The 26,742-nt window shown below is 49.6% G+C and overlaps 1 protein-coding gene across 2 annotated transcripts in view; it reads right to left on the reverse strand.

Moving 5' to 3' along the window:
• Positions 1-9,545: 9,545 nt before the first annotated feature.
• Positions 9,546-26,742, reverse strand: part of FZD3 (frizzled class receptor 3) — an 80,595-nt gene continuing 63,398 nt past the window's right edge. The window contains exons 5-7 of one of the 2 annotated variants that reach the window (XM_071742242.1): positions 18,614-18,762; positions 15,665-15,898; positions 9,546-13,906 (exon numbers count right to left, since the gene is read on the reverse strand). In XM_071742242.1, coding sequence (XP_071598343.1) covers positions 13,693-13,906; positions 15,665-15,898; positions 18,614-18,762 — 597 coding nt within the window. In that variant the 3' untranslated portion in view covers positions 9,546-13,692. The remainder of the gene's footprint in view (positions 13,907-15,664; positions 15,899-18,613; positions 18,763-26,742) is intronic. The other variant, XM_071742243.1, reaches the window with a different exon arrangement.

Consider the following 26,742-nt stretch of genomic DNA (forward strand, 5'->3'; position numbering starts at 1 on the left):
TGGGACCGTATGGGGTGCATGGCCATGCTCGTGTATCTGCATGGACTCCCTTATGTGTGTGCAAACTTCTGGGGTTGGTAAAAGTGTGGCTGCCCCATCCCTGGCAGTGTCTCAGCCCTGGCTGGATGGGGTTTGGAGCACCCTGGTCTAGTGGGAGGTGTTCCTGACCATGGCAAGGGGTTGGAACTGGGTGGTTTTAAGGTCCTTTCCAACCCAAACTAGTCTGGGTTTCTTTGATAAAATAACAAAGCCTGACCCCAAAAATTCTCAGGGTCAGAGGAATCCTGTCCTGGAAACTTTTTCTCCCTGTTTGACACCCTGAAATTGTCCCTGGGATACATGGGCACAGGAGAATCTGGGTTGTGCTGGTGGGCTGAAATCTGAACAGAAATTTTGGGGAGCTGAAACAGGGGACATCACTCTGCTCCCTCCTCTTGGGTGCTCAGCTGGCATGAGCTGTGCTGCACCCCCAGGTCCCTGGGGTGTTGGGGTGGCATCTGTCAGCTAACTAATGACACCCATCAGGTGTTCTTGACTCCTGGGGTGTTGGGGTGGCATCTGCCAGCTAACTAATGACACCCATCAGGTGTTCTTGACTCCTGGGGTGTTGGGGTGGCATCTGCCAGCTAACTAATTCCACACATTCCATGTGAGGTTTCTCCCGGGGGTGCTGGCCCTTCCTGGGGCTCAGGAAAGGGCTGGGGACTTGTGACTCAGGGTCCCATCTCCCTCCAGGGCAGGACACAGAGCAGGGGAGGAGACCCCATGGTACTGGAGCTGCTCACCAGTGCAGGCCACCAGCAAAGATAGAGAAGAGCCTAAAACAGCATAAAACTCCCATTTTTCAGCTGGAGAAAGTATCAGATTTTATGCGATATCTGCATATTTCATGTTTTTCCAGCTTTTGTGGTGTCCCTACAAACCACAGATACTTTGGGCATCTGCAGGATCCCAACCACAACAGGATCAAATGCTTCCTGCAGGGACACAGCTGTCACCCCTTCCCTGCTGCTTCTGTTCTCATGGCCTTGTCTCCCACCCCACAGTGCTGGGGACCCCCATCCTGCCTGTCACCCATCTACATCCCATCTAAGGCCACTTGGGCCACTGGTGCTGTTTGTCTCTGCAGCCCAGGGCTTGCACAGGGTGGCACTATTGCATTAAAAATCTCAGCTGGCCTCTGCAGATGCTTTTTTTTTGAGTTTTTTGTTGGTTTGTTTTTTTTTTTGAGAGAGAGAGACAGAGAGAGAGAGATGATTCCCCTCAGCCCTCCTGACCCCAAAGGTTTCTCCACAGGCTCTCCAAAGCCTGCAGTGAATCCAGGACAGACACTGCCCACCTTAGTGCTCAGCTTTGCTGGGATGAGACCTCACATTCTCCCAGAGTTTTTCCTTTTCCAGGGCAATGGAAAGGTTTCTGCCTTGGGGTTTGGGTGGAAAAGTTGTGGTGGGGTCTGCCAAACACCTCAGAGCCAGTGTGGGACATGGCCCATGCTCAGGACCTCACACAGGATGAGCATTGTGGCTTCTCCCACATCCTCCTGTAACCTTCCTGGGGGTGGCAGCTGCTCTGTGCTCCTCTCAGATATCCACATTGCTCACCAGCTTTGTTTTGGGCTCATTTTCTTCACTCCAAGCAGGAAAGATCTCAAGTTGTCTCAAGATCCCACTCTCCTTGCCATGAGCAGCCATCCCCAGCAGCATCTGTCTGTCCTTGGGAGCATCCCTGCTGAGCATGAGCAACCCATGAGCATCCCTTCCTTCTTGCAAGTATCCCTCTCTCCTTGGGAGCTTCATGGAATTCCAGACTGGTTTGGGTGAGAAGAGACCTTAAAGCTCATCCAGTGCCACCCCTGCCATGGTCAGGGACCCCTCCCCCAGCCCAGGTTGCTCCAAGCCCCATCCAACCTGGGCTGAGACACTGCCAGGGATGGGGCAGCCACAGCTTCTCTGGGAAACCTGTTCCATAATCTCACCACCCTTGTACTGATTAACTTCTTCCTAATATCCAGGATCACAGAATAATTAAGGTTGGAAAAGACCTCTGAGATCATTAAGTCCAACCCTCAACCCAGCACCACCAGCCAACTAAGTCATGCCCCAAAGTGCCACATCCACACATTTTTTGAACACCTCCAGCAATGGTGACTCCACCACTGCCCTGGGCAGCCTGGGGCAGGGCCTCATCACTCTTTCTGTAAACATATTTTTCCTAATATCCAATCTGAACCACCCCTGGTGCAACTTGAGTCCATTTCCTCTTGTCCTGTCACCAGTTACATGGGAGAAGAGACCAACACCCACCTCACTCCAACCTCCTCCCAGGGGGTTGCAGAGAGCCAGAAGGTCTCCCCTCAGCCTCCTCTGCTTCAGGATCAGCACCCACAGCTCCCTCAGATGCTCCTCACAAGTTCTCCAGACCTTCTCCATGTTCTCCAGACCCTTCTCCATCTTCTCCAGCCCCTTCCCCAGCTCCATTCCCTTCTCTGGACACTCTCCATCCCCTCAATCTCCTTCTGCTCCTGAGGGGCCCAGAACTGACCCCAGGTACAGCTGCCCTCAGGGTCCCTCAGATCCTTTCCCTCATCCCCTCACCCCCCTTCTCTTCCACCCCCAGCCCCTTCTTGATATTCTCCAGAATCAACTTCTTACTCTCCAGTCCCTCCTCTCCATGTTCTCCAGAACCCCTTTCTTACTCTCCAGCCCCTTCTCCATCTTCTCCAGCCCCTTCCCCAGCTCCATTCCCTTCTCTGGACACTCTCCAGCCCCTCAATCTCCTTCTGCTCCTGAGGGGCCCAGAACTGACCCCAGGATTGGGGGTGCAAATGGGGATGGAACCTCCATGGGGAAGAGGAACCCTCCATCCCTGCATGACAAAGCATCCACCCTGCACCCAGGGAGCTCCAAGAGATCTTTTGTGAGGCTCCCATTTCCCTGCTGTTCCAGGAGAGAGGAAAGGTCTTTAAGGATGGTTTTCCCCTGGGAAAACAGTGCAGGAGCAGGACATCAAGCTCTGCTTATGGTGGGAGGAAGAGCACAGGGGCTCAGCTGATGCCAGCAGCCAGGTCAAGCCCAGCCCCAGCCTCTGTGCCGGTCCCACAAACTTATGGGAAGGTGCAGCTCTTTCCCTGCTGCCAAGCCATCCCTGATCCAACTCATCTGATTAATGCAGATTCCCAGAGAGTCTGGGGTGGGAGTTTGACTTCCTTCTGCTGGAGAGGGGAATGGAGACATCCCCGTGGCAGCACCAGCGCTGCCGGGGCCGGGGGGCTCCTCTCTCCTGGAAGCAGAAACACCAAAGTTTCAATCCTGCCGGTCACGTTTTTTTTTTTTTTCCCAGCAGCAGCTGCTCCGTGCGTTTTGTTTTGTTTTGTTTTCCCCTGGTTTACCCCAATTCCACGGTCTGCAGCACCTCCCACCCCTGCTGGGTGTCCCCGGGATGTTGGGGTTTGGGACCCCCTTCCCCTCCCATCCCCCTCCTCCCGGCTCTGGGGACTCAGGCGGCGGCCGCGCTGCCGATGCCGCACAAAGAGGGATCCAAATCCTTCCCCAGCAGCTGGAGGGAGAAATTCCCTCCCGGGCAGGACAGGTCGAAAGGGTCACCCAGGCTGAGTGATGGGAGGGGGGTGGGCTGTGGGGGGGGTGTGTGTGTGGTTGGGTGGGGGGCTGGGGGTGACCCAGCACCTGTTAACGGCAGCGCAGCTCAGCACCTCCTCCTTGCTCCGCTGCTGATTTCTCACAGCTCCGGAGGCCGCCGCGCCGGAGCCGTCACTCCAATTAATGTTGTTGCCCTTCACCCCGCTCAACGGGCTAACGAGGTTTGGCAGATTTTGCTCACACTTTTTAAGGCACCCAAAGAGCGGAGTTAACCCTTCGCCCGCCCGAGGGCTCGCGTTTCGCTGAGCTGCCTGCTTCCTGCCACCCGGTTTGGATCCTCCCCAAAGGGAGCTCCAGGAGAATTTCTTGGACGCCCAGATGCTCCAAAACTGCTTTTGGGGAGAAGTTTTTCAACTGGGAAAATACAAAAAGAGCTCGTTGTTTCTGATGGGGTCCAACTACTTGTTTAGCCCCAAAATTTATTGCTCTTCAACGAGGTGCAACACTGCTGGCCCTGCTCCCTGCAGGTATCAGTGCCACGGTTGCCAAAAGCTTGGCAGCCTTGTCCTCAAGGTTCAGCGACTGCCCCAAAGCCACTTTGCAAGGGAGAACACACACAAGGAGCTGGTTTCCCCCCTCCCCCCCCAGAAAAAAAAAATAATTAAAAATTAGCAGCAAGGTTGGCTTACGTCTGCTCACACTTTCTGCAGCCAAGCAGATGTTTTGTGTCTTTTGGCAGGGGCTGAGCCTTATCTGACGGTAGCGTTTCCACCGAGGAGATCAGAGAGGGCTTTGAAGGAGTTGCAGGAGCTCAGCAGAGGTATGTTGGGGCTCGTTGCTGCTGACAGATTCCAGGTGGGATTTGTAGCTGGATTATGTTGCAATTCAGGGCCTTAAGGGATTTTTTCAGCACGTTCTCCCCGAGGTTGGAACCTTCCGCACCAGTGCTGGGCCAACAAACATGAGAAGCAGCTGAGGATGTAGCTACGCCAAACAAGATGGGTTTAGAAGACCACAGAAAGAAAACAAAAGATGTTTTGTATATTACAAGACAAAACCATAAAAAATAAAACCAGTATCTGGAGCTCCAAGAGCCAAAAATGTATCCTCAGCCAGTGCCCAGAAGCAGCAGAGCAGGCTGGGTCAAAGCAGAGCTCTTCCCAGTCTCCAAAGTGAAGCTGGAGCCTTGCTGGGTTCTCCTTTTTTCTCCAGAAATAAAGATATTTCACATTTTAGGAAAAAAAAACAAAAAACCAAAAACCAACTTACTGCTGGAAAGGCCATGTTGATTTAAACCAGAAGATGAAGTGACCTGTGTAGGGTCCTTCCCTTTCTCTTTTGCACTACTGGGATGTCTCCAGGTCTTGTCTGAAATCTTCAAGGTTAGAAATGCCTTTTTTAGGTTAAATAATAATAATAACAACAACAACAAGAACACTGAATCCTCTTCATTTTGGCTGCAAAGCCACAAGCAGGCTGATGGGCACTGAGCAGGGTGCCCCCACCTTCCTCATCCTCCTGTTGCCTGCAGGAGACAGGAGCAGCTGAGGTGGTGGCACCATCATGGATTTTCTGATTACAACAACAACCCCCAGAGGACAACAGAGTGACCAAACCTCAAAAAAGAAAATCAGAAATCAGAGAGAGATGTGATCGGGGAGAAAAAAGAAATTCCTAATCCTGGGAGCCAGAAATCAGGATTGAAGCACCCCAAGTGATCTCTGTGCATTACATGGGGCTGCTGCAGCAGCTGTAGGGATACATTGGCATCTAGGTCTGTGTGCTGCAAATATTTTTTGGCCATATTTATTGGATTTTATAGGTTTTAAAGTAGATTTTTAATATTTTCATGTACTTGCATATTCTATTTAAATATTACCAGTGTTACTGTTTTAAATTGCACAAAATGTTATAAATGTTACATCACAGCAGCTCGGGATGATGCTGGCACTGCTGATCCATCCCCCTTCAGCTTTCCCACCATCTCAGGTGTCTCCAGCTTGCTGACCATCCCTGCAGCTGCCCCTCCAGGGACATTCCAGCCCCTCAGGGAGCTTCTCAAGCCTGAGCAGGATGCAGAGGCAGTCGCTAAAACCCATCAACGCGGGGCGATGCGCTAAGCACAGAGGAGTTGGGCTGATCCCAACGGGATGAGGTTCAACACAACAACCCCATGGGGAGCTCCAGGCTGGGCACAGAGTGGCAGAAAGGGACCTGGGAGTCTGGATTGCCAGGAAGCTGAAGAGGAGGCAGCAGTGTGCCCAGGTGGCCAAGAAGGCCAATGGCATCCTGGGCTGGCTCAGGAACAGCGTGGCCAGCAGGTCCAGGGAAGGGATTCTGCCCCTGTGCTCAGCCCTGGGGAGGCCACAGCTTGAGTCCTGTGTCCAGTTCTGGGCCCCTCAGCTCAGGAAGGAGCTTGAGGTGCTGGAGCAGGTCCAGAGAAGAGCAAGGAGGCTGGGAAGGGATCCAGCACAAGTGCTGTGAGGAAGGGCTGAGGGAGCTGGGGGTGTTGAGGCTGGAGAAGAGGAGGCTCAGGGGAGACCTCATCACTCTCTCCAACTCCCTGAAAGGAGGTTGGAGCCAGGGGGGGGTTGGGCTCTTTTCCCAGGCAACTCTCAGCAAGACAAGAGGGCACAAGAGGTCTCAAGTTGTGCCAGGGGAGGTTTAGGTTGGACATTAGAAAGAATTTCTTTCTGGAGAGGGTGATCAGGCATTGGAATGGGCTGCCCAGGGAAGGGGTGGATTCTCCAGCCCTGGAGCTATTTCAAAAGAGCCTGGATGTGGCACTCAGTGCCATGGGCTGGGAACCACGGGGGGAGTGGAGCAAGGGTTGGACTTGATGAGCTCTGAGGTCCCTTCCAACCCAGCCAATTCTATGATTCTATGAAAGGGTCTGGGTGAAAGGTGGAAAACGCAACACAAAAGCAAAGAGATGAGCGAGGAGAAATCAGCTTTCCCCGTGCTGAGCTGAAGCCCTCGGAGGTGTCCCCGAGGGCACAGAGGAGGAGCCGGAGATGCCAGTGGGAGCGCAGGAGAGGGATGGGGGTGTTGGGAACAGGCGGCGATCGCACGCAGGCACCGAAACCGGAGACTCAATATCAATCAAACGCACTCGGAGAATTATCATAAAAACCTGTCGGACCGGTAGCAAAACACGTTTGAAATGTGGATCCCAGCACACGGTCACAACCAAGGGCTGGAGGCTTTGTCCCACTGCACCGGAGCAGCATTGGGCTGGTGATAACACCTAAAGAAAGTGACTTTAAAAAAAAAAAAAATCCTGCCATTTCTACCCCTTGCGTTTCAGCCATTATCGAGGATTTCTTGGAGGCTTTAATTTCTTCTTTAGGATTTGTGTGTGGCTGGATGCTCTTCTCCTGTCTGACTGGTGAAGAAACAGCAATGAGGGCACAAAGCTGGCAGAGCTGGGGGGCAAAGCTGACTCAGGGCAGCAAACAAGGTGTCAAAGTGCATCAGGAATGTGGCAGTCACTAAAATTCACTGCCCTTAACCTCATCCCAGGGAAAACAGGGGTCTGGCTGCCCTCTGCAACCAGCTCTGACCATGTCTTCTCTCCAAGCTGCTGGCTCTTATTTCCTGCTCCTCCCACCTTCCTCACCTGCAGGTCATTAAAGCCATCTCTAAACGCTGCTTTCTGAACCCTTTTGGGACCTGCTTGTGCAAGGATCTAAATGATGTGAGCTCTGATTCCTCATCCCCGATGCTTTTAGCAGTAGTGAGGAATCCCCCTGGCTGTCCCAAGAGGCTGAGGAGCATTTCTTCAGCCACTCAGCTTCAGAGCCAGCAGGATCACAAACCAGAACTGTGACAATTTAAATTCAGGGAAGATGGAGGAGAAGGGATACTGTCCCCTCTGCCAGCCCTGCTGTGGTGTGGGTCCTTACAGCAAGATGGGTCTTGGAATGTCCCCAACCAGCTCCACGAGTACCCAACCAGCTCCATGAGTCCCCAGCCAGCTCCATGAGTTCCCATCCAACTCCAGGAGTCCCCAACCAGCTCCAGGAGTCCCCAGCCAGCTCCATGAGTTCCCATCCAACTTCAGGAGTCCCCAGCCAGCTCCATGAGTCCCCATCCAACTCCAGGAGTCCCCAACCAGCTCCATGAGTTCCCATCCATCTCCAGGAGTCCCCAGCCAGCTCCATGAGTCCCCAACCAGCTCCATGAGTTCCCATCCAACTCCAGGAGTCCCCAGCCAGCTCCATGAGTTCCCATCCAGCTCCATGAGTCCCCAACCAGCTCCACGAGTCCCCATCCAGCTCCATGAGTTCCCATCCAACTTCAGGAGTCCCCAGCCAGCTCCATGAGTCCCCATCCAACTCCAGGAGTCCCCATCCAACTCCACGAGTCCCCAGCCAGCTCCATGAGTCCCCATCCAACTCCATGAGTCCCCAACCAGCTCCATGAGTCCCCATCCAACTCCAGGAGTCCCCAGCCAGCTCCATGAGTTCCCATCCAACTCCATGAGTCCTCAACCAGCTCCATGAGTTCCCATCCAACTCCAGGAGTCCCCAGCCAGCTCCATGAGTCCCCAACCAGCTCCACAAGTCCCCAGCCAGCTCCAGGAGTCCCCATGCAACTCCACAAGTCCCCAGCCAGCTCCAGGAGTTCCCAGCCCCAGTAGCCAAAGCCCTACCTTGGTTTTTCCCTCAGGAGAATTTTCTGTAGCCAACTCCCCACCTGGGAAGTCTCCTTGGATGCTGATATTCCAGGATGGAGTCACTCTGCCGAGGATGCAACGCAGGGTGAGTAGACTCAGGGGCTGCTCTCACGTCTCCACCTGTCTCTTAACCAGCAGCTCCTCAAGTTTCACCCCTGAATCGAGTTATTTATCTTAATGAGACCCAAAACAGCACCATGTGTTCCAGCAGCACCACCAGGGATTACTAAAACCACTGAAGTTTATCACCAGCCACACCAGACTAGGCAGGTATGGCTTCCCAGACTAGAAATAACCACGTGTCCATCTGAGTGCCAGGCAGATACTTTAAAAAATTAACTAACTCATCCTGTTCTTGGGTTTGATTTGGCAATAAAAAAAAAAAATCCCCAACACAAACCCCCAAACCCCCCTTGGATGGCTGCTCCCAAACCCGGCCAATGCGGGTGGTTTGAGTGGTGTGTTGCTCATCACAGGGTGGAACAAACCAAAGCCCAAAGTCTGTGGAGAGCTGGAAGGGTGCCCAGAGGCCACCAGTACAGACGTTAGAATCATAGAATCATAGAATCCTAGAATCCTAGGGGTTGGAAGGGACCTCAAAGATCATCTAGTCCAACCCCCCCTGCCAGAGCAGGGCCCCCTAGAGTACATCCCCTAGGAACGTGTCCAGGTGGGTTTTGAATGTCTCCAGTGAAGGAGACTCCACAACCCCCCTGGGCAGCCTGTTCCAGGGCTCCGTCACCCTTACAGTAAAAAAATTTTTTCTGATATTCAACTTGAACCTCCTATGCTCCAATTTACACCCATTACCCCTTGTCCTATCACTGGTCACCACTGAGAAAAGCCTAACTCCATCTCCCTGACACTCACCCCTTACATATTTGAAAACATTGATGAGGTCACCCCTCAGTCTCCTTTTCTCCAAACTAAAGAGACCCAGCTCCCTCAGCCTTTCCTCATAAGGGAGATGTTCCACTCCCTTAATCATCTCAGTAGCTCTGTGCTGGACTCTTTCAAGCACTTCCCTGTCCTTCTTGAACTGAGGGGCCCAGAACTGGACACAATACTCCAGGTGTGGCCTCACCAATGCAGAATAGAGGAAGATAAAGTCTAGAAAGCCTTCCCTCAAATTCAGAGGGCTGTTTGCCCAAGTTAACACTTAAATCTTGGCTCCTTTGACCTGTGTTTTTGATGGGAAGGGACAGCTGCGTGCGCTGGAGAGGGTTTGAAAGTGCAGTGAGAAGAGACTCTTTGGTTGTTTGTTTCCATCGTTTTATTAAAAACTTTTAAAGGTCTAAACAGAAAATGTACACCTACTACAACAGAACCAGTTTGTACTCTCACAGTTAAAGTGCTAAAAATCAAACCTTACAAAACCAACACTGGACTACTTGTAAACGAGCCTACCAGGAGCAGAGTGCACAGCAGGTCAGCTACAGTCAGCTGCACCCCACCCCAACAGCCCCACACACCCCCTGCCTGCAGGTCTCCCCAGCACCAAAATGTTGTCCTTCTCTCCCTCAGAAATGGATGGAATCACATTGGGAATGTGGGAAGGATGGGGGAGGAGGTGGTGGCACCCTTGCTAGCACCCAGTTCCCCACAGCAGGGACCCGACAGATGGCAAAAACCATCATGGAATGGCAAAGTGGTGGGAGTTGGAAGGGACCTCTGGAAATCATCCAGTCCAACCCCCCTGCCAGGGCAGGGTCTGGCACAGGATGGTGGCCAGATGGGTTTGGAAAGTCTCCAAAGATGGAGACTCCATCACCTCTCTGGGCAGCCTGTGCTCTGCCACCCTCGAAGTCAAGAAGCTCCTCCTCATGTTTAGGTGAAACTTCCTAAATTCAAATTTGTGCCTGGCTGAAAATAAATCCTAATCTGGTTATAAACAAAACACACTGGGATAGGAATGGAATTTCACATTCAGTTCAACATTCTGCTGTTCAAGGTGAACCTTGGGATGTCTCCACTCTGCACTCTGGTTTCGTGGTACAGCTGGGGCCACCCTATCCCCGTGGCCATCATTTTTGGGGTCCTCAGCCCCCCAGAGCTGACTGAGGGGCTCCCCAGCAGGGTGGGCGTCGCTCTAAGGGCTGACCACAACTCACCCAAATCTTCTCAGGGTCTCCCTGGGCCCTTCCCAAGGAGTTTTGCCTCCCTTCCTTGCTGGAACCATTTGTCTGTGGCTGGATTTCAGTTTTTATCTAAAGCCTCCGTAGCAAAATTCAGGTCTAAACACAAAGAGAAGGGAGAACACTTGCAAGGAGACAAATAAATTCAAACTAAATGTGGCTTTTTGCTGCTGTTGGATTTTTGATGCTTTACAAAGTCCAGCGGGGGGGTCCTGAGGCAGCTTTTCCATGCAGCACAACCACATCCCTGATTTGTGATATTTCAGGGAATGGCGAGAGCTACGGAGGGACAAAGAAAGAAGGAAAACCACAAACCCAGGGGAATCTCCTGTCAGCTTTGCCTGGACGGGACAGCAAAGGTCTCAGAAGAAAGCACTGAGATGAAACAGGAGATTCAGTTCCTCGGGAATACCAGCAAGAAGAAGCTGTGGGATTTATGGGAAGCTCTGATCCCCCAAGCAGCATTTTGGGGGCTTCAGTCATGGATAGAGCTGTGAGCTGGAGAAACTGGGCTATGTACAGCTGCTCTGCCTGCTCCCAAGGTCAGGCTTGAGCCATGTGCAGGAGAGGGATGAGGTGGAATCCCCAGGGCTGTGTGTTCAGCTCCAGGTAAATCAGCTCAGCCCAAGCCCAGAGCACCCCAAGTGTTTCAGCACAGCAGAGCTGCCACCCTGGGCAGAGGTTTGAGCTCCAGAGGGAGTTTAAAAGATTGGCACCAGCCCCAGAAATCAGGCACCCTGGATGGAGCTCTCATCATGTAGCAGAGGGTGCCAGGTAGGGAAGCACCCCAAAACCACAGCTCAGGACCCCTGCCAGAGGAGGTGGTTGGGCTGCTCTAAAACTCAAGACACACTTCAGAGCCCCCAAGAGGGAGGATTTGGGAGCAGAAGCTCTGGCCAGGGAATCTTAAACCTGAAACCTGAAACAGCCACGGGTAAAGGGCTCTGAATTCCCAGGCAGGAATGCTCTGCAGAAAGAGAGTGGCATGTTGATTCTGGTGCTGAAGATAAAAGGAAGGGTTTGGGATTACAGAGGGGAGCATAAAACCCAGCCAGAACTCGAGTTTTACATTTTAATCACCTCTCTGGGGTGATAGGAGTCTGTCCCTCGCGTGCAGGAGACACGAGGAAGGAACAGCCTGGATATTCCCATCTGGAAGCAATACAGGGACTCAAACTCACAAATTAACACCATTTCAAGCAGGATATATTTCAAACCTCCATCATCATTCCCCTCCCTGACTCCAAAGAAGCCAAAGCATTGCTACAGTGTTAAAAAAAAACAGACTGGAAACGGAGCCAAGAAGATGAACAAAAACATTTGAGCTGATTTAGTTCTGTTGGGGTTTTTAGGAAAAACTCAGCTCCCTTTTGGAGATCCGTCTTCCTCAAACCATTCATCCCTTTTGGAGCAGCGAGTTATTTATTGGAAGCTGAATTTGAAAAGATTAAAGGGTTCCACCTCTTTTTTTTTTTTTTTTAAGCTGCTCCAAAGAAAGCCTCGGGGACACGCACCGTGGGTTGTGCCCCGTTGTTCCTTGAGGTTGTACCATCCAAGCGTGTCCAGAGGCTTTTGATGTGCCTCAAACAGGTCAAAGAAGGGGAAATTATGTCAGGACAATGAAAAAAAGGAAAAAAAAAAAAAAAAAAAGGTATTGATTTCCCAGCGTAGATCTGCAGTAGTTACTGAGGTAGGTTCAAGTGCAATCAGGGTTTCCCTCACGCGGAATGGATCTTGCAGTAGATGCTTCAGCAGATCGACTGCTCCATCCAAGGCATGCCTTGACTTTTCCCTGCAGTGCCAACAAAGACTTGCTGGACCCCCCAAAGGATTATTTACACACACACAGAAAAGCCCAAACTGGGAATTCCCGACCGTGACTCTGTAGTAGGGAATGGGAAGTAAATAACCTGCAGCAGAGGCCGATCAGCACCACAGGCTCCCAGCTGGGAAGGAGCCAACAGTTTATGGTGGGCATCTGTCTCCTTCCTTCTCAGGACAGCAATGCAGCAGGTTTCTGGCTGCTGCATCCCACTCTTTCCCCACCTGCAGGCAGCTCCTGCCTGGATTTCTCCCATCCATGTCTGGATTCCTGCTCCTCACTTGCTCATTTGGCTGTGGCTTTCTCACACAAAGAGAAACCTCCCAAAAAACAGCCATGGTGCAGTGAGGAATCACAGAATAGAATCACTAAGGTTGGAGAAGACCATCAAGTCCAAATGCCAACCATCAAGTCCAAACTTCCATCATCAAGTCCAACTTGGAAGGAAGAGGCCATCCCTGATTAAACTCCCCCTGTCTGCTTTGGCCTCAGCCTTCTCCGGGCAGGCTATGGGGTGTGTAAACAGGATTTGTTCTGTTTGTAAGGAAAAGGCTGTACATTCCAGTTTGGGTGACAAATTCAGCTTTTCTCTTACTCATTATTATTATTTAAATAGATCAGGAACAGGCAACCTCAGCTTTTGTACATCAGTCTAAAAAATAACTGGCTGAACAGGACCTAGGTAACCGGGTTTAAAATCCATCTCTTCCTACGGAAATTGTAAACAAGTAGAAAATTTAAATAGCATTTTGTAAAAAAGCAAGAGACAATACAAGTTATACAAAAATTGCTCTCCCCTGCCTCTCCCCTCCCACCCCATCCCCCCAGCTGAGCCTGAGCAGCTCTGGTAAGAGCTGGTGACCCTCAGTGGAGTTTCCTTTCCTTCTCCAAGAGGCTCATTCCCGTCTCGCGTTTCCAGTGTCACCACTAAAGCTGCCCGGATGTCCCGTGGGACAGTGTTCAGGGGGTGTCCCCTCCCCCTGGGCTCGAGGAAAACAAGGACCCATTTGTGATCTGACCAGAAAGGTGTGCGGAGAAATTCCTTCAACATTCAAGAGTTCCCTTATGCCTGCAAGAAAAAAACCATCTGTAAAGTTTCTGGAGGCATCACCTCCTGACAGGCAGAGCCGTCGGAGAGAGAGGAGGGGTGGGCATCTTTTTTTCCCAATAAACAATAAGAAACTCAGTAATGGTGTCTGAAGGGTTACAGTCATCCAATAAATAATTCCCTACAGCCAGGTTTCCATCAGGCTTTTCTACTCAAGATCTCTGAGCAGCCCAGCACTGATGTGGGCAGAAGAACACCGTGCTCAACGCCCCGAGAAGCCAATTTGATTTTTTTTGCTGAAAAAATCAGCACCTGACCAGAGGCGTGAGGACACTGAGCACCATCCCAGCACTGAGGTTGCCCGAGCCCCTCACCACCTCCTCCTCCTCCTCTTCTTCCTCCTCCTGGGTGTCTCAAGCACTGGTGCCATCCTCCTCGATGACGCGGTTCATGCTGGTCCCGTGTGTGATGTGTGTCAGGGGGTTGGTGCTGAGGTCCCTGACGCTGCTGTGACGCGACTGCTCGTTCAGGCGGTGGGAGCTGCTGTGCCTGGAGTGGTCAGTCAGTCGTGACATGCTGCCGTGAGGTAGTCTGTCCTCCACCCCTCTGTAGCTGCAGGGAGTGTACCTGGATTTAGAGAAAGAAAGGGGGACAGTTCTGACTGCTGAATCACAGAATGTTTTAGGTTGGAAGAGACCCCCGAGATCGTCGCTCCAAGCTTTGACCAGCTCCATAATCTCACTACAAAACCATGGCCCTAAGGACCAGCTCCAAGTGCCTTTTGAATGCCTCCAGGGGTGGTGACTCCACCACTGTCCTGAGCAGACAATTCCAGTGTCTGACACATGAATGGGAATCATAGAATCACAGAATGGGCTGGGTTGGAAGGGACCTCAGAGCTCATCAAGTCCAACCCTTGCTCCACTCCCCCCGTGGTTCCCAGCCCATGGCACTGAGTGCCACATCCAGGCTCTTTTGAAATATCTCCAGGGATGGAGAATCCACCCCTTCCCTGGGCAGCCCATTCCAATGCCTGATCACCCTCTCCAGAAAGAAATTCTTTCTCATGGCCAACCTAAACCTCCCCTGGCACAACTTGAGACCTCTTGTGCCCTCTTGTCTTGCTGAGAGTTGCCTGGGAAAAGAGCCCAACCCCCCCCTGGCTCCAACCTCCTTTCAGGGAGTTGGAGAGAGTGATGAGGTCTCCCCTGAGCCTCCTCTTCTCCAGCCTCAACACCCCCAGCTCCCTCAGCCCTTCCTCACAGCACTTGTGCTGGATCCCTTCCCAGCCTCCTTGCTCTTCTCTGGACCTGCTCCAGCACCTCAAGCTCCTTCCTGAGCTGAGGGGCCCAGAACTGGACACAGGACTCAAGACCGTGCCCTCATGGAATGAAGAGGATGTAAACAGACCCAGGGTGCATGTGCACACACACTGCAAAGCCTCTGCTTTTGTGGAAAAAGTCTTTTTCTGTTTGGCTCCCTCATTAAGCTTATGCAGCCCCAGGCAAATTGTTTCAACTCCTATAGAATCCCAGAATGGTTTGGGTTGGGAGGGACCTTAAAGCTCATCCAGTTCCAACCCCCTGCATGGTCAGGGACCCCTCCCCCAGCCCAGGGTGCTCCAAGCCCCATCCAACCTGGGCTGAGACACTGCCAGGGATGGGGCAGCCACAGCCTCTCTAGGAAACCTATTCCAGTGTCTCACTACCCTCACGGTGAATAATTTTTTTCCTGATATCTAACCTAAAGTTCCCTCCTTTCAGTTAAAACCATTACCCCTTGTCCTGTCACTGCCCTCTCTGGTGAAAAGCCCCTTCCCAGCTTTCCTGCAGCCCTTTCATGACTGGAAGGTGCTCTAAGGTCTCCCCAGAGCCTTCTCTTCTCCAGTTCTTCTCTTCTTACGCAGCTCAGTTCTTACTACAGGGCTACGTGGAGTATTGGTAATTAGGTGAGTAAAATACTTGATGATTAATTATGTTCTAGACCTTAAGTTAGAGTGGGTGATTTTTCTTAGAGGTGACTTCAACAGGGCTAGGACTATTTGCAGAACAACCAATTGACATGCAGACAAAACCAGCCAAAAATACAAAGCTGATTTGGGGACAAATCTGTTATTCCATGCATTTAGATGATGCAGCAGAGCTCACTGCCCCTGCAGGAGAACCAACACCCAGTGCGTTCATGCCGTGGGATTCCTAAAGACCAGCACAGGTTCTGAAAAACACCATGAAATCTTTTTCCCTTCCCAATCCACTGACAGGGAGCTGCAAGCAGAGGAAGTGAACGTCAGCAGAACTTCCAGTTTTAGCAAGCTGATGGCAAAGCAGAGGTTTTGTCCAATTCTCTACGAGATTTTCAAGAGGAAAAAAAAAACCCCAAACCTACCGCCCGTCCCGCGACCGGTGGAGGCTGCCGTGGTAGCTGCTGACTTTGCTGTGGACACTGCCAGCCTTGCTCCTCTGGTCATCCAGCATGGCCAGCTGGGTGGAGGAGGCATGAGTGGAGGTGCCCTGGGTGGAAGTGCCTCTGGACTTGCGGATGATGGGGGTGTTGGGATCTCTCAGCAGGGACTGAGCAAAGTCTGGCTCCTGCAGCACTTGGCGACTCTCGTTTACGACTCTGGGTGAGACAGAGTTGGGTGGTGAGCAGTGACAGCACAAGGGAGCAAAGTGACAGCACTGCAGCTCTTGTACAAACAACAGACAAATCCTGGAATCACAGACTGGTTTGGATTGGAAGGGACCTTGAAGATCATTTGGTTCCAACCCCCCTTGCCAAGGTCAGGGACCCCTCCCCCAGCCCAGGGGGCTCCAAGCCCCATCCAACCTGGGCTGAGACACTGCCAGGGATGGGGCAGCCACAGCTTCCTTGGGCAACCTGGGCAACCAGGGGCTCAGCACCCTCACCCCAAGGAATTCCTCCCTCACATCTCATCCCCAGCTCCCCTCTCCCAGCTCCAAACCCTTCCCCCTTGTCCTGTCCCACTCCAGCCCAGCCAGGACATCACCTTATTCCAGGCCACCACTAACCCATGTCCCACACCTGAGAATCACAGAATGCTCATGGCTGGAAAGGACCTCTGAGATCACCAAGTCCAACCAAACAATTTCTCCCTCCCTCCCTCCCTCCCTCCCTCCCTCCCTCCCTGCCCAAGATCTCCTCTCCATCTCCCCTCTCCCAGCTGCAAACCCTTCCCCCTCGCAGGGTCCCATCCCTCCAGGCCCTTGTCCCAAGTCCCTCCCCAGCTTTCCTGGAGCCCCTTCAGGCACTGGAAGGTGCTCTAAGGTCTCCCCGTTGCAGCCTTCTCTTCTCCAGCCTCAACACCCCCAACTCTCTCAGCCTGGCTCCAGAGCAGAGCTGCTCCAGCCCTCCCAGCAGCTCCAGGGCCTCCTCTGCACTGGCTCCAACAGCTCTGTGTCCTTCTGCTGATGGGGACCCCAGGGATGGACCCAGCACTGTTTTGGGGGGGTCTTACAGAACAGAACAGAGGAGGAGAATCCCCTCCCTCAGTGTGCTGATAGATGCTGCTGGGGATGCAAATAACACAGCCTGGCACATCAGGTCCTTATTTACATTATAATGTCCTGAGCTGCCTATTTTTGAAGCACCTCTACATTTGGATATTTTAGGAAAGTTCACATCCTGCCTCCTCCCAGTATCTGCTCCTCCAGCCTAGACATGTGGAATAATTGCAGTGTATTGGCTGATGGACTCAGTTTGTGAATATTGCCACAAGGAATTCCTTGGGACAGTGCTGTGACTCAGCAAGCTCAGGTCCCCAGGGAACTGCCTCTCAGGGAAGCTGCTTCCTCACTCACTTGAACATCCAAAGCCTGGATTCACACTGGCAGCAGGAAGGAGCAGAACACCAGAGGAAATACAACATATTTTATAGTGCAGAACCAACTGGCCTGTAGCCCTTGGATCAGCAGTAAGAATCCCACAGCTTCCCCATTTGCTGAAATTCCTTGCTGGGAAGGGCTGGCAGAGGGACACACATTGGCTGCTCTACCACAGCCTGATGAAAGAAGGTGCTATCACATCCTCAACATTCCTTTTCTCTCAGTTTTTTTTTTTTTTTTTCTGGTGGGGAGGCCTTTTCCTCCCCTCCCATTCTCTCTACTATTCTTCCATGTTCAGTTTCCTCTGCCTGGTGAGCTCCTCCTCTTCATTTTTCTGCTCCCAGAGGCTCACAGGCTGCCTAAGGAGGGAGCTTTGTCTCAGCTCTGCTGGGTGTTGTGTGGGGCCAGCAAAGGGATCTGGCTCCAGCCAGGCCCTGCTCTGCCTGGGAGCTGCTGAGCTGCCTGGGAGCACCAGGAGAGAGGATGGATGATTCCTGAGGAACCACCCAGCTCTCCTGGAGATAGCAGATCCCAGATAAGGCCACAGCTTCCTCAGCCCTCACTCCCTCTGTGCTTGTCCTCTGCCCCCCAGACTGGTGTGTGCCACCTCCCTGTCAATCCTGTCCAGATGTTTGCACAAGTACTAAAATCAGGTTCAGTTGTTGCTAACCCTGAGCATTATCTTAGGAGTTTATCTTTTTGAATAAAGAAAAAATGACTCCAACTTTCCTAAAGGTGATTTTACTTTAACCTCAGTCAAAAGCCAGCTCTGCTCAGGATGGAAAAGTCAAAGTCATGGAGTGGCCACTTAAAGGCTTCCTGTTTTTGTGGATCTATGTTGAAACAACCACTTCAAAGACAATATTTCCAATTATGGAAACGGTTATTCAGAGCTATTACAAAACCTTATAGATTGTATCTAAATTTATGCCACGCCTCTTTATGACTCTAAATTAATTTCAACCTTCCAGAAGCTATAAGACACTTATTGTCATTTTATCAAGCTGGGCTTTGGCACTGATGTGGAAGGGCAATTAAAAGCAGAGACAATTGCTTTAATTGCAATCCTGGTGAAAAAGAACTTATGTTTAATTTCAATGTAAGCCTCTGAAGTTGATTGATAAGCAGGTTTACAACTAAAAACTTCAAGTTCCACCTGGCAGTAAGCAGCAGAGAAGCTGCAGCATTCAGTTGAAACCCAACTTCTGCTAAAAAATATCTTGAAAACAGACAGAGTGACATTAATTTGATTCTGGGACCAAAGAATAATTATTAAAAAAGCAGTGTCAATTCTTCAGGGGGTTTTTTTGAGCTGCTGCTGGGCTTGTTCTTGTTTCATTTTGATTAGCAAGAGATTTCTAAGCAAGCTGCTCCTCTCTGTTCCCAGCTTTGCCTTCAGGACAAACTAATTAATACTCTACCAGGACTGCAAGGAAAGAGGAGAGGATTTGCTGGAATTCAACCACTGGAGCAGTGGGGTATCAGGACTCACTCTTTTTTCCTACGCCCATGGAAGAAGCTGGCCCACTCAAAACAGGTCTTTTTGCTTCCAACCCAGAAGACAGAGGGAATCCCAACAACCAGAGCCATGAGATATTTCATGAGAAAAAGAATCAGATCTGGACGACTCATCTGAGTGACCTAGAGAGAGAGAGAGAGAAAAGAAAAATAAGTGATACAAACCAGCATAATTCACTACTCCATTTAAATGAATGGGTTTTGCCTTCAGCCAAAGTAAACACCAACAAAGTTCCTTTGTCTGGTGGCTCTGGAGAGCTGACCAAGTGTGTTGTAGAGCTCACTGTTGGGCAAAACAAAAGCTTCAACTGCTGTGAGGTCTTGGCCTTTATTTGTATTTCTGGTCTTTTGTCTGTGCTCTGAATAATTGTGAAGCAGCTTCTAGTCTACAAATTATAAAGACTCACTCCAGTGATGGCATTAACCTATATAGAAACAGGTGCTATAGCTGCTCCTGGGAAAGATCCCAATGAAATTCCTCAGGGGATGCTGCAACAATGATCCTTTATTCAGAGAAGAGTGGTTCCCCCAGTTTCCCTCCCTCAAGGACTCAAGGCATTGGGAAGGTCCAACTGCTGGGTTCTTACCCACTTGGCAAAACCTCTACCTCCCCCCCACCATCCAAAGGGATCAGTTGGATTGGGAAAGGCTCCCTGTGTCTGTTTTTACAAACACTGTGAGGATTACTTTGGAAAAGATGCAGAGAAGACACAAAGATACCATGTCCAGGAAGGTCTGTAAGGCAGTTCTGAAACAAACAGGCCCTCTCTTGAACTGATAACCCAGCTCAAACACTGAACCTTCAAGGGCACAAGAAATTAAGGCACAAATCTGAAAAAGACAAACCAAGTCTACTACAGGAGCTGGAGAGGAATTAACTTATTCTGATCTAAGTCCCCTGTGAGCATCTGTGTGACACTGTGACCCTGCTCCAGATCTCAAGATGTCCACTGGCCACTAAGTGACATGGGATGGAGGAAGAGGTTCCCTGCTTTTCATCCCTGAGGGACAGCTGGCGAGGAAAGCAGAATGAGGGTGACAGTCAGCAACCAGGGGAGACAGAGGAAATGACCACAAAAAGGGCAAGTCTGAAGAAAAGGGTCTGGGAAACCCCTGAAAATGTTTACTGCAATGAGATGAGGGCTCTGAACAGAGGTGGTGTGATAAAGGAGAGGTGGGGGGGTCCTGGAAGAAGAAAATGAAGAGAATGAAAGCAGAAAGGGACCAAAAGAGAACAGGAATGATCAGCAGATGAGATGGAAGGAGGGGAGGTGTGAGGGCAAGAGCAGAAGGCAGAGCAGATGGGAGGGCAGGAGATCCTGGGGGACTCCTTGGTAAGGACTGACAGGACTTTAACCAGAGCAGAAGGGTCTTCTGCCCGAGAGAAAAATGGCCAAAAGCAGGAGACCTGAGGCAGAAAAGGAACTTGAGAAGCAAGGGGAAGCTGTTGGTGACAGCCCCATGTCGTGACACAGGGGCAGCACAGGGCCACCACTAGCATGGCTTCAGGATCTGTAATGCCAGGGCTGGGGAAGGTGTTTGAACAAGTGGAAATGTGATTGATCTTCTGTTAAATTCTCTTGATCCCTACAGAAATAAAACAGGATCACAGAGGATCCTGAAGGATTAGTAGGGCAGGAAGATTTGGGGCTGTTTAATTGTGGGGAGATGCTCATGAATTTTGGTCTCTTTCCAACAAGGAGGATTTGCTCTGCTCTGCTCTGCTGAGACCTCACCTGGAGTTCTGCATCCAGCTCTGGAGCCCTCAGCACAGGAAGGACATGGAGCTGATGGAGAGGGTCCAGAGGAGGGACCCTCCTTGATCCCTACAGAAATAAAACAGGATCACAGAGGATCCTGAAGGATTAGTAAGGCAGGAAGATTTGGGGCTGTCTAATTGTGGGGAGATGCTCATGAATTTTGGTCTCTTTCCAACAAGGAGGATTTGCTCTGCTCTGGTCAGACCTCACCTGGAGTTCTGCATCCAGCTTCAACCCAGGAAGGACATGGAGCTGATGGAGAGGGTCCAGAGGGGGCATAGAAATGCTCAGGGGGCTGGAACACCTCTCCTGGGAAGCCAGGCTGAGGGAGCTGGGGGTGTTCAGCCTGGAGAAGAGAAGGCTCTGGGGAGACCTAAGAGTGACCTTCCAGTGTCTGAAGGGGCTACAGGAAGGGGGGAGAGGGACTGTGTGCAAGGGCCTGGAGGGATAGGATGAGGGGCAATGGGTTTAAATTAGAGAAGAGCAGCTTTAGATTGGATGTGAGGAACAAGTTGTGTCCCATGAGGGCAGTGGAACAATGGCACAGGGTGCCCAGGGAGGGGGTTGAGGCCTCATCCCTGGAGATGTTCAAGGTGAGGCTTGAGGAGGCTCTGAGCACCCTGATCTGGGTGAGGGTGTCCCTGATACTGCAGGGGTTGGACTGGGGGAGCTTTAGAGCTCCCTTCCCACCCAAATCATTCTATGATTCCATGACTCTCTGATTCTATCTGCACCAACAGCTTTGAGCCTGATGCTGATGCAGCTGATAAAAACTCTTCTTAAGAAAGTGACCTGGATACCATCAGCCTGATTAGAGCAGGAGGAGATATCCAAGAAGCTGTTCCAAGCCAGGGGAACATCTCTCTGTAAGGTAAGGGTGAGACTGAAATGCTTTGTATGATTCTGAGAATTCCATTTGAATTCATCTTCCTGGGATGCAGAGGAGTAGAGAGCAGGATGGCAGGGAACAGCCTGAAGCTTGTCAGGCCTATAAAGACTCAGAAATGTTAAAAAAAATAATTACTACATAATATGAAGAGCATAAAGAGTGAAAAAGGGGGCAAAAAAATTCAAGTTAAGAAATAGGAAAGAAATAAGCCATGTCAGCCATGAAGTCCTTAGAGAAACAAGACTTTGCTTTCAAACAAAAATTGTGGGGATGAGCATCTTTTAGGGTCGAGTGTCACCAGCTTCAAGAGATGTTGATGGTGACAGTCAGAGCTTCCCTCTGCTCCTACAAACCTGTGTTAATGTAGAAATTTGTACACAACCTCCTAAACCAACATCAAGAGCCACTTTTCCATCCCCAAACTGAAAACCTGAATTCCCTGTCTCCAGGGGATTTGCCAGAAGCAGACTCACCCCTCATGGCCTTCAACCTTATAGTGCTGAGGAGCAGCACAGCTTCTGCAGGGACCAGAACAGTACAGCAGTCATTGTTCTAATTATTAAGCATTAAAAAAAAAAATTATTACTGTTGTAGATGAAAAATGAGGGGAATTCAAGTGTCTTGACCAAAATTACACAGCAAAACTGTGTGACATGACCCAAACTCAGGACCCTCTATGTTGGTGTTCCATAACTGCACACCCACCTTTCAGTTTAATGTAGAAACAAAATAAACATTATTATCTTATTTCTTAAGTGGTTTTCTGTGTATGAAGTGGGATCAAGACTCTCCCAACATCAGTTTTTTCCTTATCAAGCTTCCCATCACTCTCTACCCCAAGAAAACCACAGATGTTGAAGATCTTTGATGACACTGTGGACCTTCTTAGCCTTGTATCCATTTAGCCATGCAAAAAGAGTGCTTTTTGGGTGCTTTTGTAGAGAATCTGTGAGATTCTAGTAAAAAAAAAATATCTTAGCAATTACCTAATAAAAATATTATCCAACAAAATTAAGCTCTTGAAAATTAACCTAATTACTTCGTGCAAATGTGGCAGCAAGTGGGATAAATGGTGAAATTCAGTGTTTCTTAACAAAGGTTACAGTCAGGTAAATTTTTGTATTTACACACAATGCTTGTCTGCTGGGCCAGGTCTCCTCTGGCACAACTCCTGGCCTGAAGGGAATTTAATTTTGAGTCTTGTGTTAATAAAAACAAGAGTTTTAGCACTGAAGCTCCCAGCTGCTCACTGTCCTACAGCACAACTTTAATTTTTGAGAGAATCAGACTGCTCTGTGGTAGAGCCAAGAGAAACCAGGTGGTGTGGTGGGTACTGCTGCCCATACTGAACATATAAATCCCTACTGCACACAGAAAATGACATTATTTCCACAAAGATATTGTATGAAATCATTTGATATCAAAACTTCTGGCTCAAGATACCCATGCCGGGTGTTACAAATAATTCCAAGCAATAATAAAAATGAATCTATAAAACAAATTCCTTCAGGTGAAAGGAAGAACAGGCTGCTCTTTGGCAAAGGAGGTTACTAAACACCATTTTACACCCATCTCTTGGAAACCAGCTCCTTTGCAGAAGGCAGGAGGCTGAGGTGACTAATTCTGTAGTGACTGCCCCTGCTTTAGGCAGAGGATCCATGTCTCAGAATCCATGGATATAATCATTAACAGAGGAAAAAACAAACTTGAAATGACTACCCCAGGCTTATAAAACAGCAAACAGCAGGTGTTTAAACCTCCAAAGCCTCCAAGCCCATTTCCCAGAACGTGGCCCCCACGTAACTCCCAAAGCCCCAAATGCTGCTGTTTCCCTTCATGAGGACAGAGAAAAGGCTGCAGAGTTTTTCAGAGCAGTAAAACCCCACAAAAATCTCACTTATGTCCATCCTCAGAACATAAATCCAGGAGATTTTCACTCTTGCTATGCAGTGCAGACTGCCTACATAGGAGTAAAAAAAATAAAAAAAAAGAATTTACAACTTTCCCATGATTCAGATTATTGACAATACATGGAATTACTGAGTTGACCTGGAATATCCAAACTTCACACATGCAAACCATTTTCCAAAAACCTGCTCATGGGATCTGCTCCACCACCCACCCCCAGCACTGCTCTTTCTAGAAAGAGGGGTAAATTCACAGTAAATCCCCAATCTCAGTGAGCATAACATTGGAACTGTTTCAGTGGCACTTCTGCCATTTTAAATCCATTTTTTATATGCCCTCAGCTGCCCAAGCTCAGCTTCTCTATTGCTATTTATGCCTCCTGCTCAGCAAATCCAGGTAAATGGGATTGCCAAGGGAAGTGTGGATCAACCCCACCAACACCACCAGCAATTCCAGCACTACCAACTCAGTTGCTTTTCCTTTTCACAAGAAATTCACAGTGCAGGACCCAAACTCTTCCACCAGAAGAATCCAACTCCAACAGATGAAACCTCAATGATTTTCTGGGGCAGCACTTTTGACACAGAGCTGCTGCTGCAATGCTCTCAGCCCTTCTAAAACAATAAACACCTCAATTTTTTTCCCCTCCTCTCAGCTGAATGACTGAAAGAGGACACAAAACACTTGGCTAAATTCCAGACCCTGTGACATCTGTGAAGGTGACAGGGAAAACTGGACAAGATCCCCACTCCTTGTTTGCTTTTCTGGAGAGAGAGGATGCTGCAGGGAACACATCCCTGGGTCTTGGATGCTGGAGAAGATCCCAGGTCTGCAGGGATTAAAATTTCCTCCTCTTCTCCAGCCCCTTAGCTCAGCTTTGTTTGGTTCTTTGCTGAAAGCCTTTTGCAAATTTAGGCAAGAGAGAAGCCCCCCAGATTTTGGGTGTCACAGAAATGAAGAAAAATGTGCAGACTGAGTCACTGACAAATGGGACACTTGAGTCCCAGGTGCTGCCCATGCCACGTTTTAAGGTCACTTGATTTATGTTTAAAAAAATCAGAATATACAAAAAAAACAACAAAACAACTCCTTTGAGCACTGAGTCTACATCCCTCCTCAAAAGTGAGGACACTGGAAAAAAGCTCTTTCCTCTGAGGAGGGTGAAACACTGGAATAGGTTGCCCAGAGAGCAGGTGGAGACCCCATTCCTGGAGACATTAAGGTCAGGTTTGGTGGGGATCTGAGCAACCTGATCCAGCTAAAAGTGTCTCTGCTGACTGCAGGGGGTTGGACTGGATGAGCTTTAAAGGTCCCTTCCAACCCAACCCATTCTATGATTCTAAAGCCAGATGTATTTATTATTCATTCTAATAGAATACAGAAATATTTACACTTGGAGTGAAAAACGTTTAAAAGTACTAAAATTGAAGCTTGGTGGAACATGCAGTTTGGAAGCTGATAGATGGTAAGAACACAAAGACAAGCTTTTCTTTTAAAACTGTATTTTTTTTTCAGAGAAAATCTCTCTCCAGGAAAAAGTTTGGAATGAAAACGTGGCAGTTCTTTTATGAGAACAACAACAAAATGAATAAACTTACCCCACTGGTACTGTTGGCTACAAAAACCAAAGCTTATTTCAGAAAGCTGAGCTGTTGATGCCATTGAAAGGAAGAAAAGAAACCAAAATGCAGTAACTAAGAATTTAACATGTATTTTCACACCTTGTTTTTCTACAAAACCCTTCACAGCTGCTGAGCTCCATGTAACTACACAGAACAAACACTGTAGTAAACAAGAAGTAAAAACCACTATGCAGAATTTCCTCTTCTTTTGTAAAATTACAATGCAAGGAGCTTTTGAAGCTGCAATCAAAGATTTACAATTATTTCAGCCAGGTGTGCTGAAGGATTTTTTGTTACATTTTTGGGGCTGCAGCAATTGCTGATGTACTCAAAGAATTTTCATGGAGCAAAAATGCTTCATCTAGAGATGTGGGACACCCTCAGGCCCTCCCCACAACGGTTTAAACACTGAAGGAATATTCAATTTTCAGCTTTCCAAGCAGGAGTCTGAAGAGGAACTTGCTCACAAAATACCCTCTGCAACTGCAGAGCCACCCAGCTCAACTTAGCTGAGTGTTTCAGGACTTCAGTGTTAACTGCAGATGATGTATTACAGTCATTTCCCCTGAAATTAATCCTCTCTGAGCATTAATGTCAACTTTCATTTTTGTTCTGCAAGTAATCCAGGTTGTGAAAGTCCCAACGTGCACCTAAAAATAGAGGGCAAGCACTGTTTCAGCTCTAAAATAACAGCTCTCAAATATTATTACTTTTTTTGGCACAGATGGAGAAGCCTGAATCCCATCAGCAAAGGGATTCTTTTAATATTAAAGACCCAGTTCCACCACAGCTGCAGCCAATGAGGGGGGAAAAAAAACAACCCTTTTACCACCACAGTTTAGGGCTGCTCCAGGATAGCAGCAGAAACAATAAGTGTGAGGACCTACAAAGGAATTTAATTCAGTCATTTCTTCTGTTTCCCTCTTGGCAGACCCCTCCTCATGCCTGTCAGCCTCAGCCCTCCCCTCACTGTCAAGTATTTCTTAAATCCAGAGACACTGCAGAGCTCCTCTGGGCATTGAAAACCTGGGAAAATCCCTTTCCTTCCAGAGAAAAGCTCCAGGCTGGGCTGCTCTGGACATCAGGAGCTGCTTTTCCATGAGGGCAGAGTCATGGAAAGAGGGAGCAGGAGGGTGATATCCCTCAGGGTGAGAACCTCTCCTAGAGGAAAGACAATCCTGGTGGTGATTCTCCCATTTTCCTTCAAACCTAACCACCCTCCTGGAGATGCCAGAGGGGCTCCTGCACTCCAGGAGGATGAGAACTTGGCAATTTAGTAAAGGTGGGAAGGAGGCTCAGTCAGTGTGGTTCTTGGGAAACAGCTTCTTCAGGGCAGAGTGAGGGGAACTGTGTGAGGCCCTGACAGGTTTCCTGCAGACACCTGAGGGATTTTCAGATTTCATGGAGCTGAGACCCTAAACTGAAGCTCTTGCTGGAGCTCTGGGCCTCCAGAGGCTTTTCAGCTATCACCAGTCACAAAATCACCATGGGTGGAAAGAACCTTCAAGATCAGAGTCCAACCATCAGTCCTACACCACCATAACCACTAAATCATCCCCCAAAGCACACCCCATCTCCCCATTTTTTGAACACCCTCAGGGATGGTGACTCCACCACCCCCCCAGGCAACCTGTTCCAATGCTTCCCCACTCTTTCACTGAAGAAACTTAGAATCATAGAATCCTAGAACTGGCTGGGTTGGAAGGGACCTCAGAGATCATCAAGTCCAACCCTTTATCCACTCCCCCCGTGGTTCCCAGCCCATGGCACTGAGTGCCACATCCAGGCTCTTTTGAAATATCTCCAGGGATGGAGAATCCACCCCTTCCCTGGGCAGCCATTCCAATGGCTGATCACCCTCTCCAGAAAGAAATTCTTTCTAATGTCCAACCTAAACCTCCCCTGGCACAACTTGAGACCTCTT

This window comes from Heliangelus exortis, chromosome 3, assembly GCF_036169615.1.
Source record: "Heliangelus exortis chromosome 3, bHelExo1.hap1, whole genome shotgun sequence".
NCBI classification, from domain to species: Eukaryota; Metazoa; Chordata; class Aves; order Apodiformes; family Trochilidae; genus Heliangelus; species Heliangelus exortis.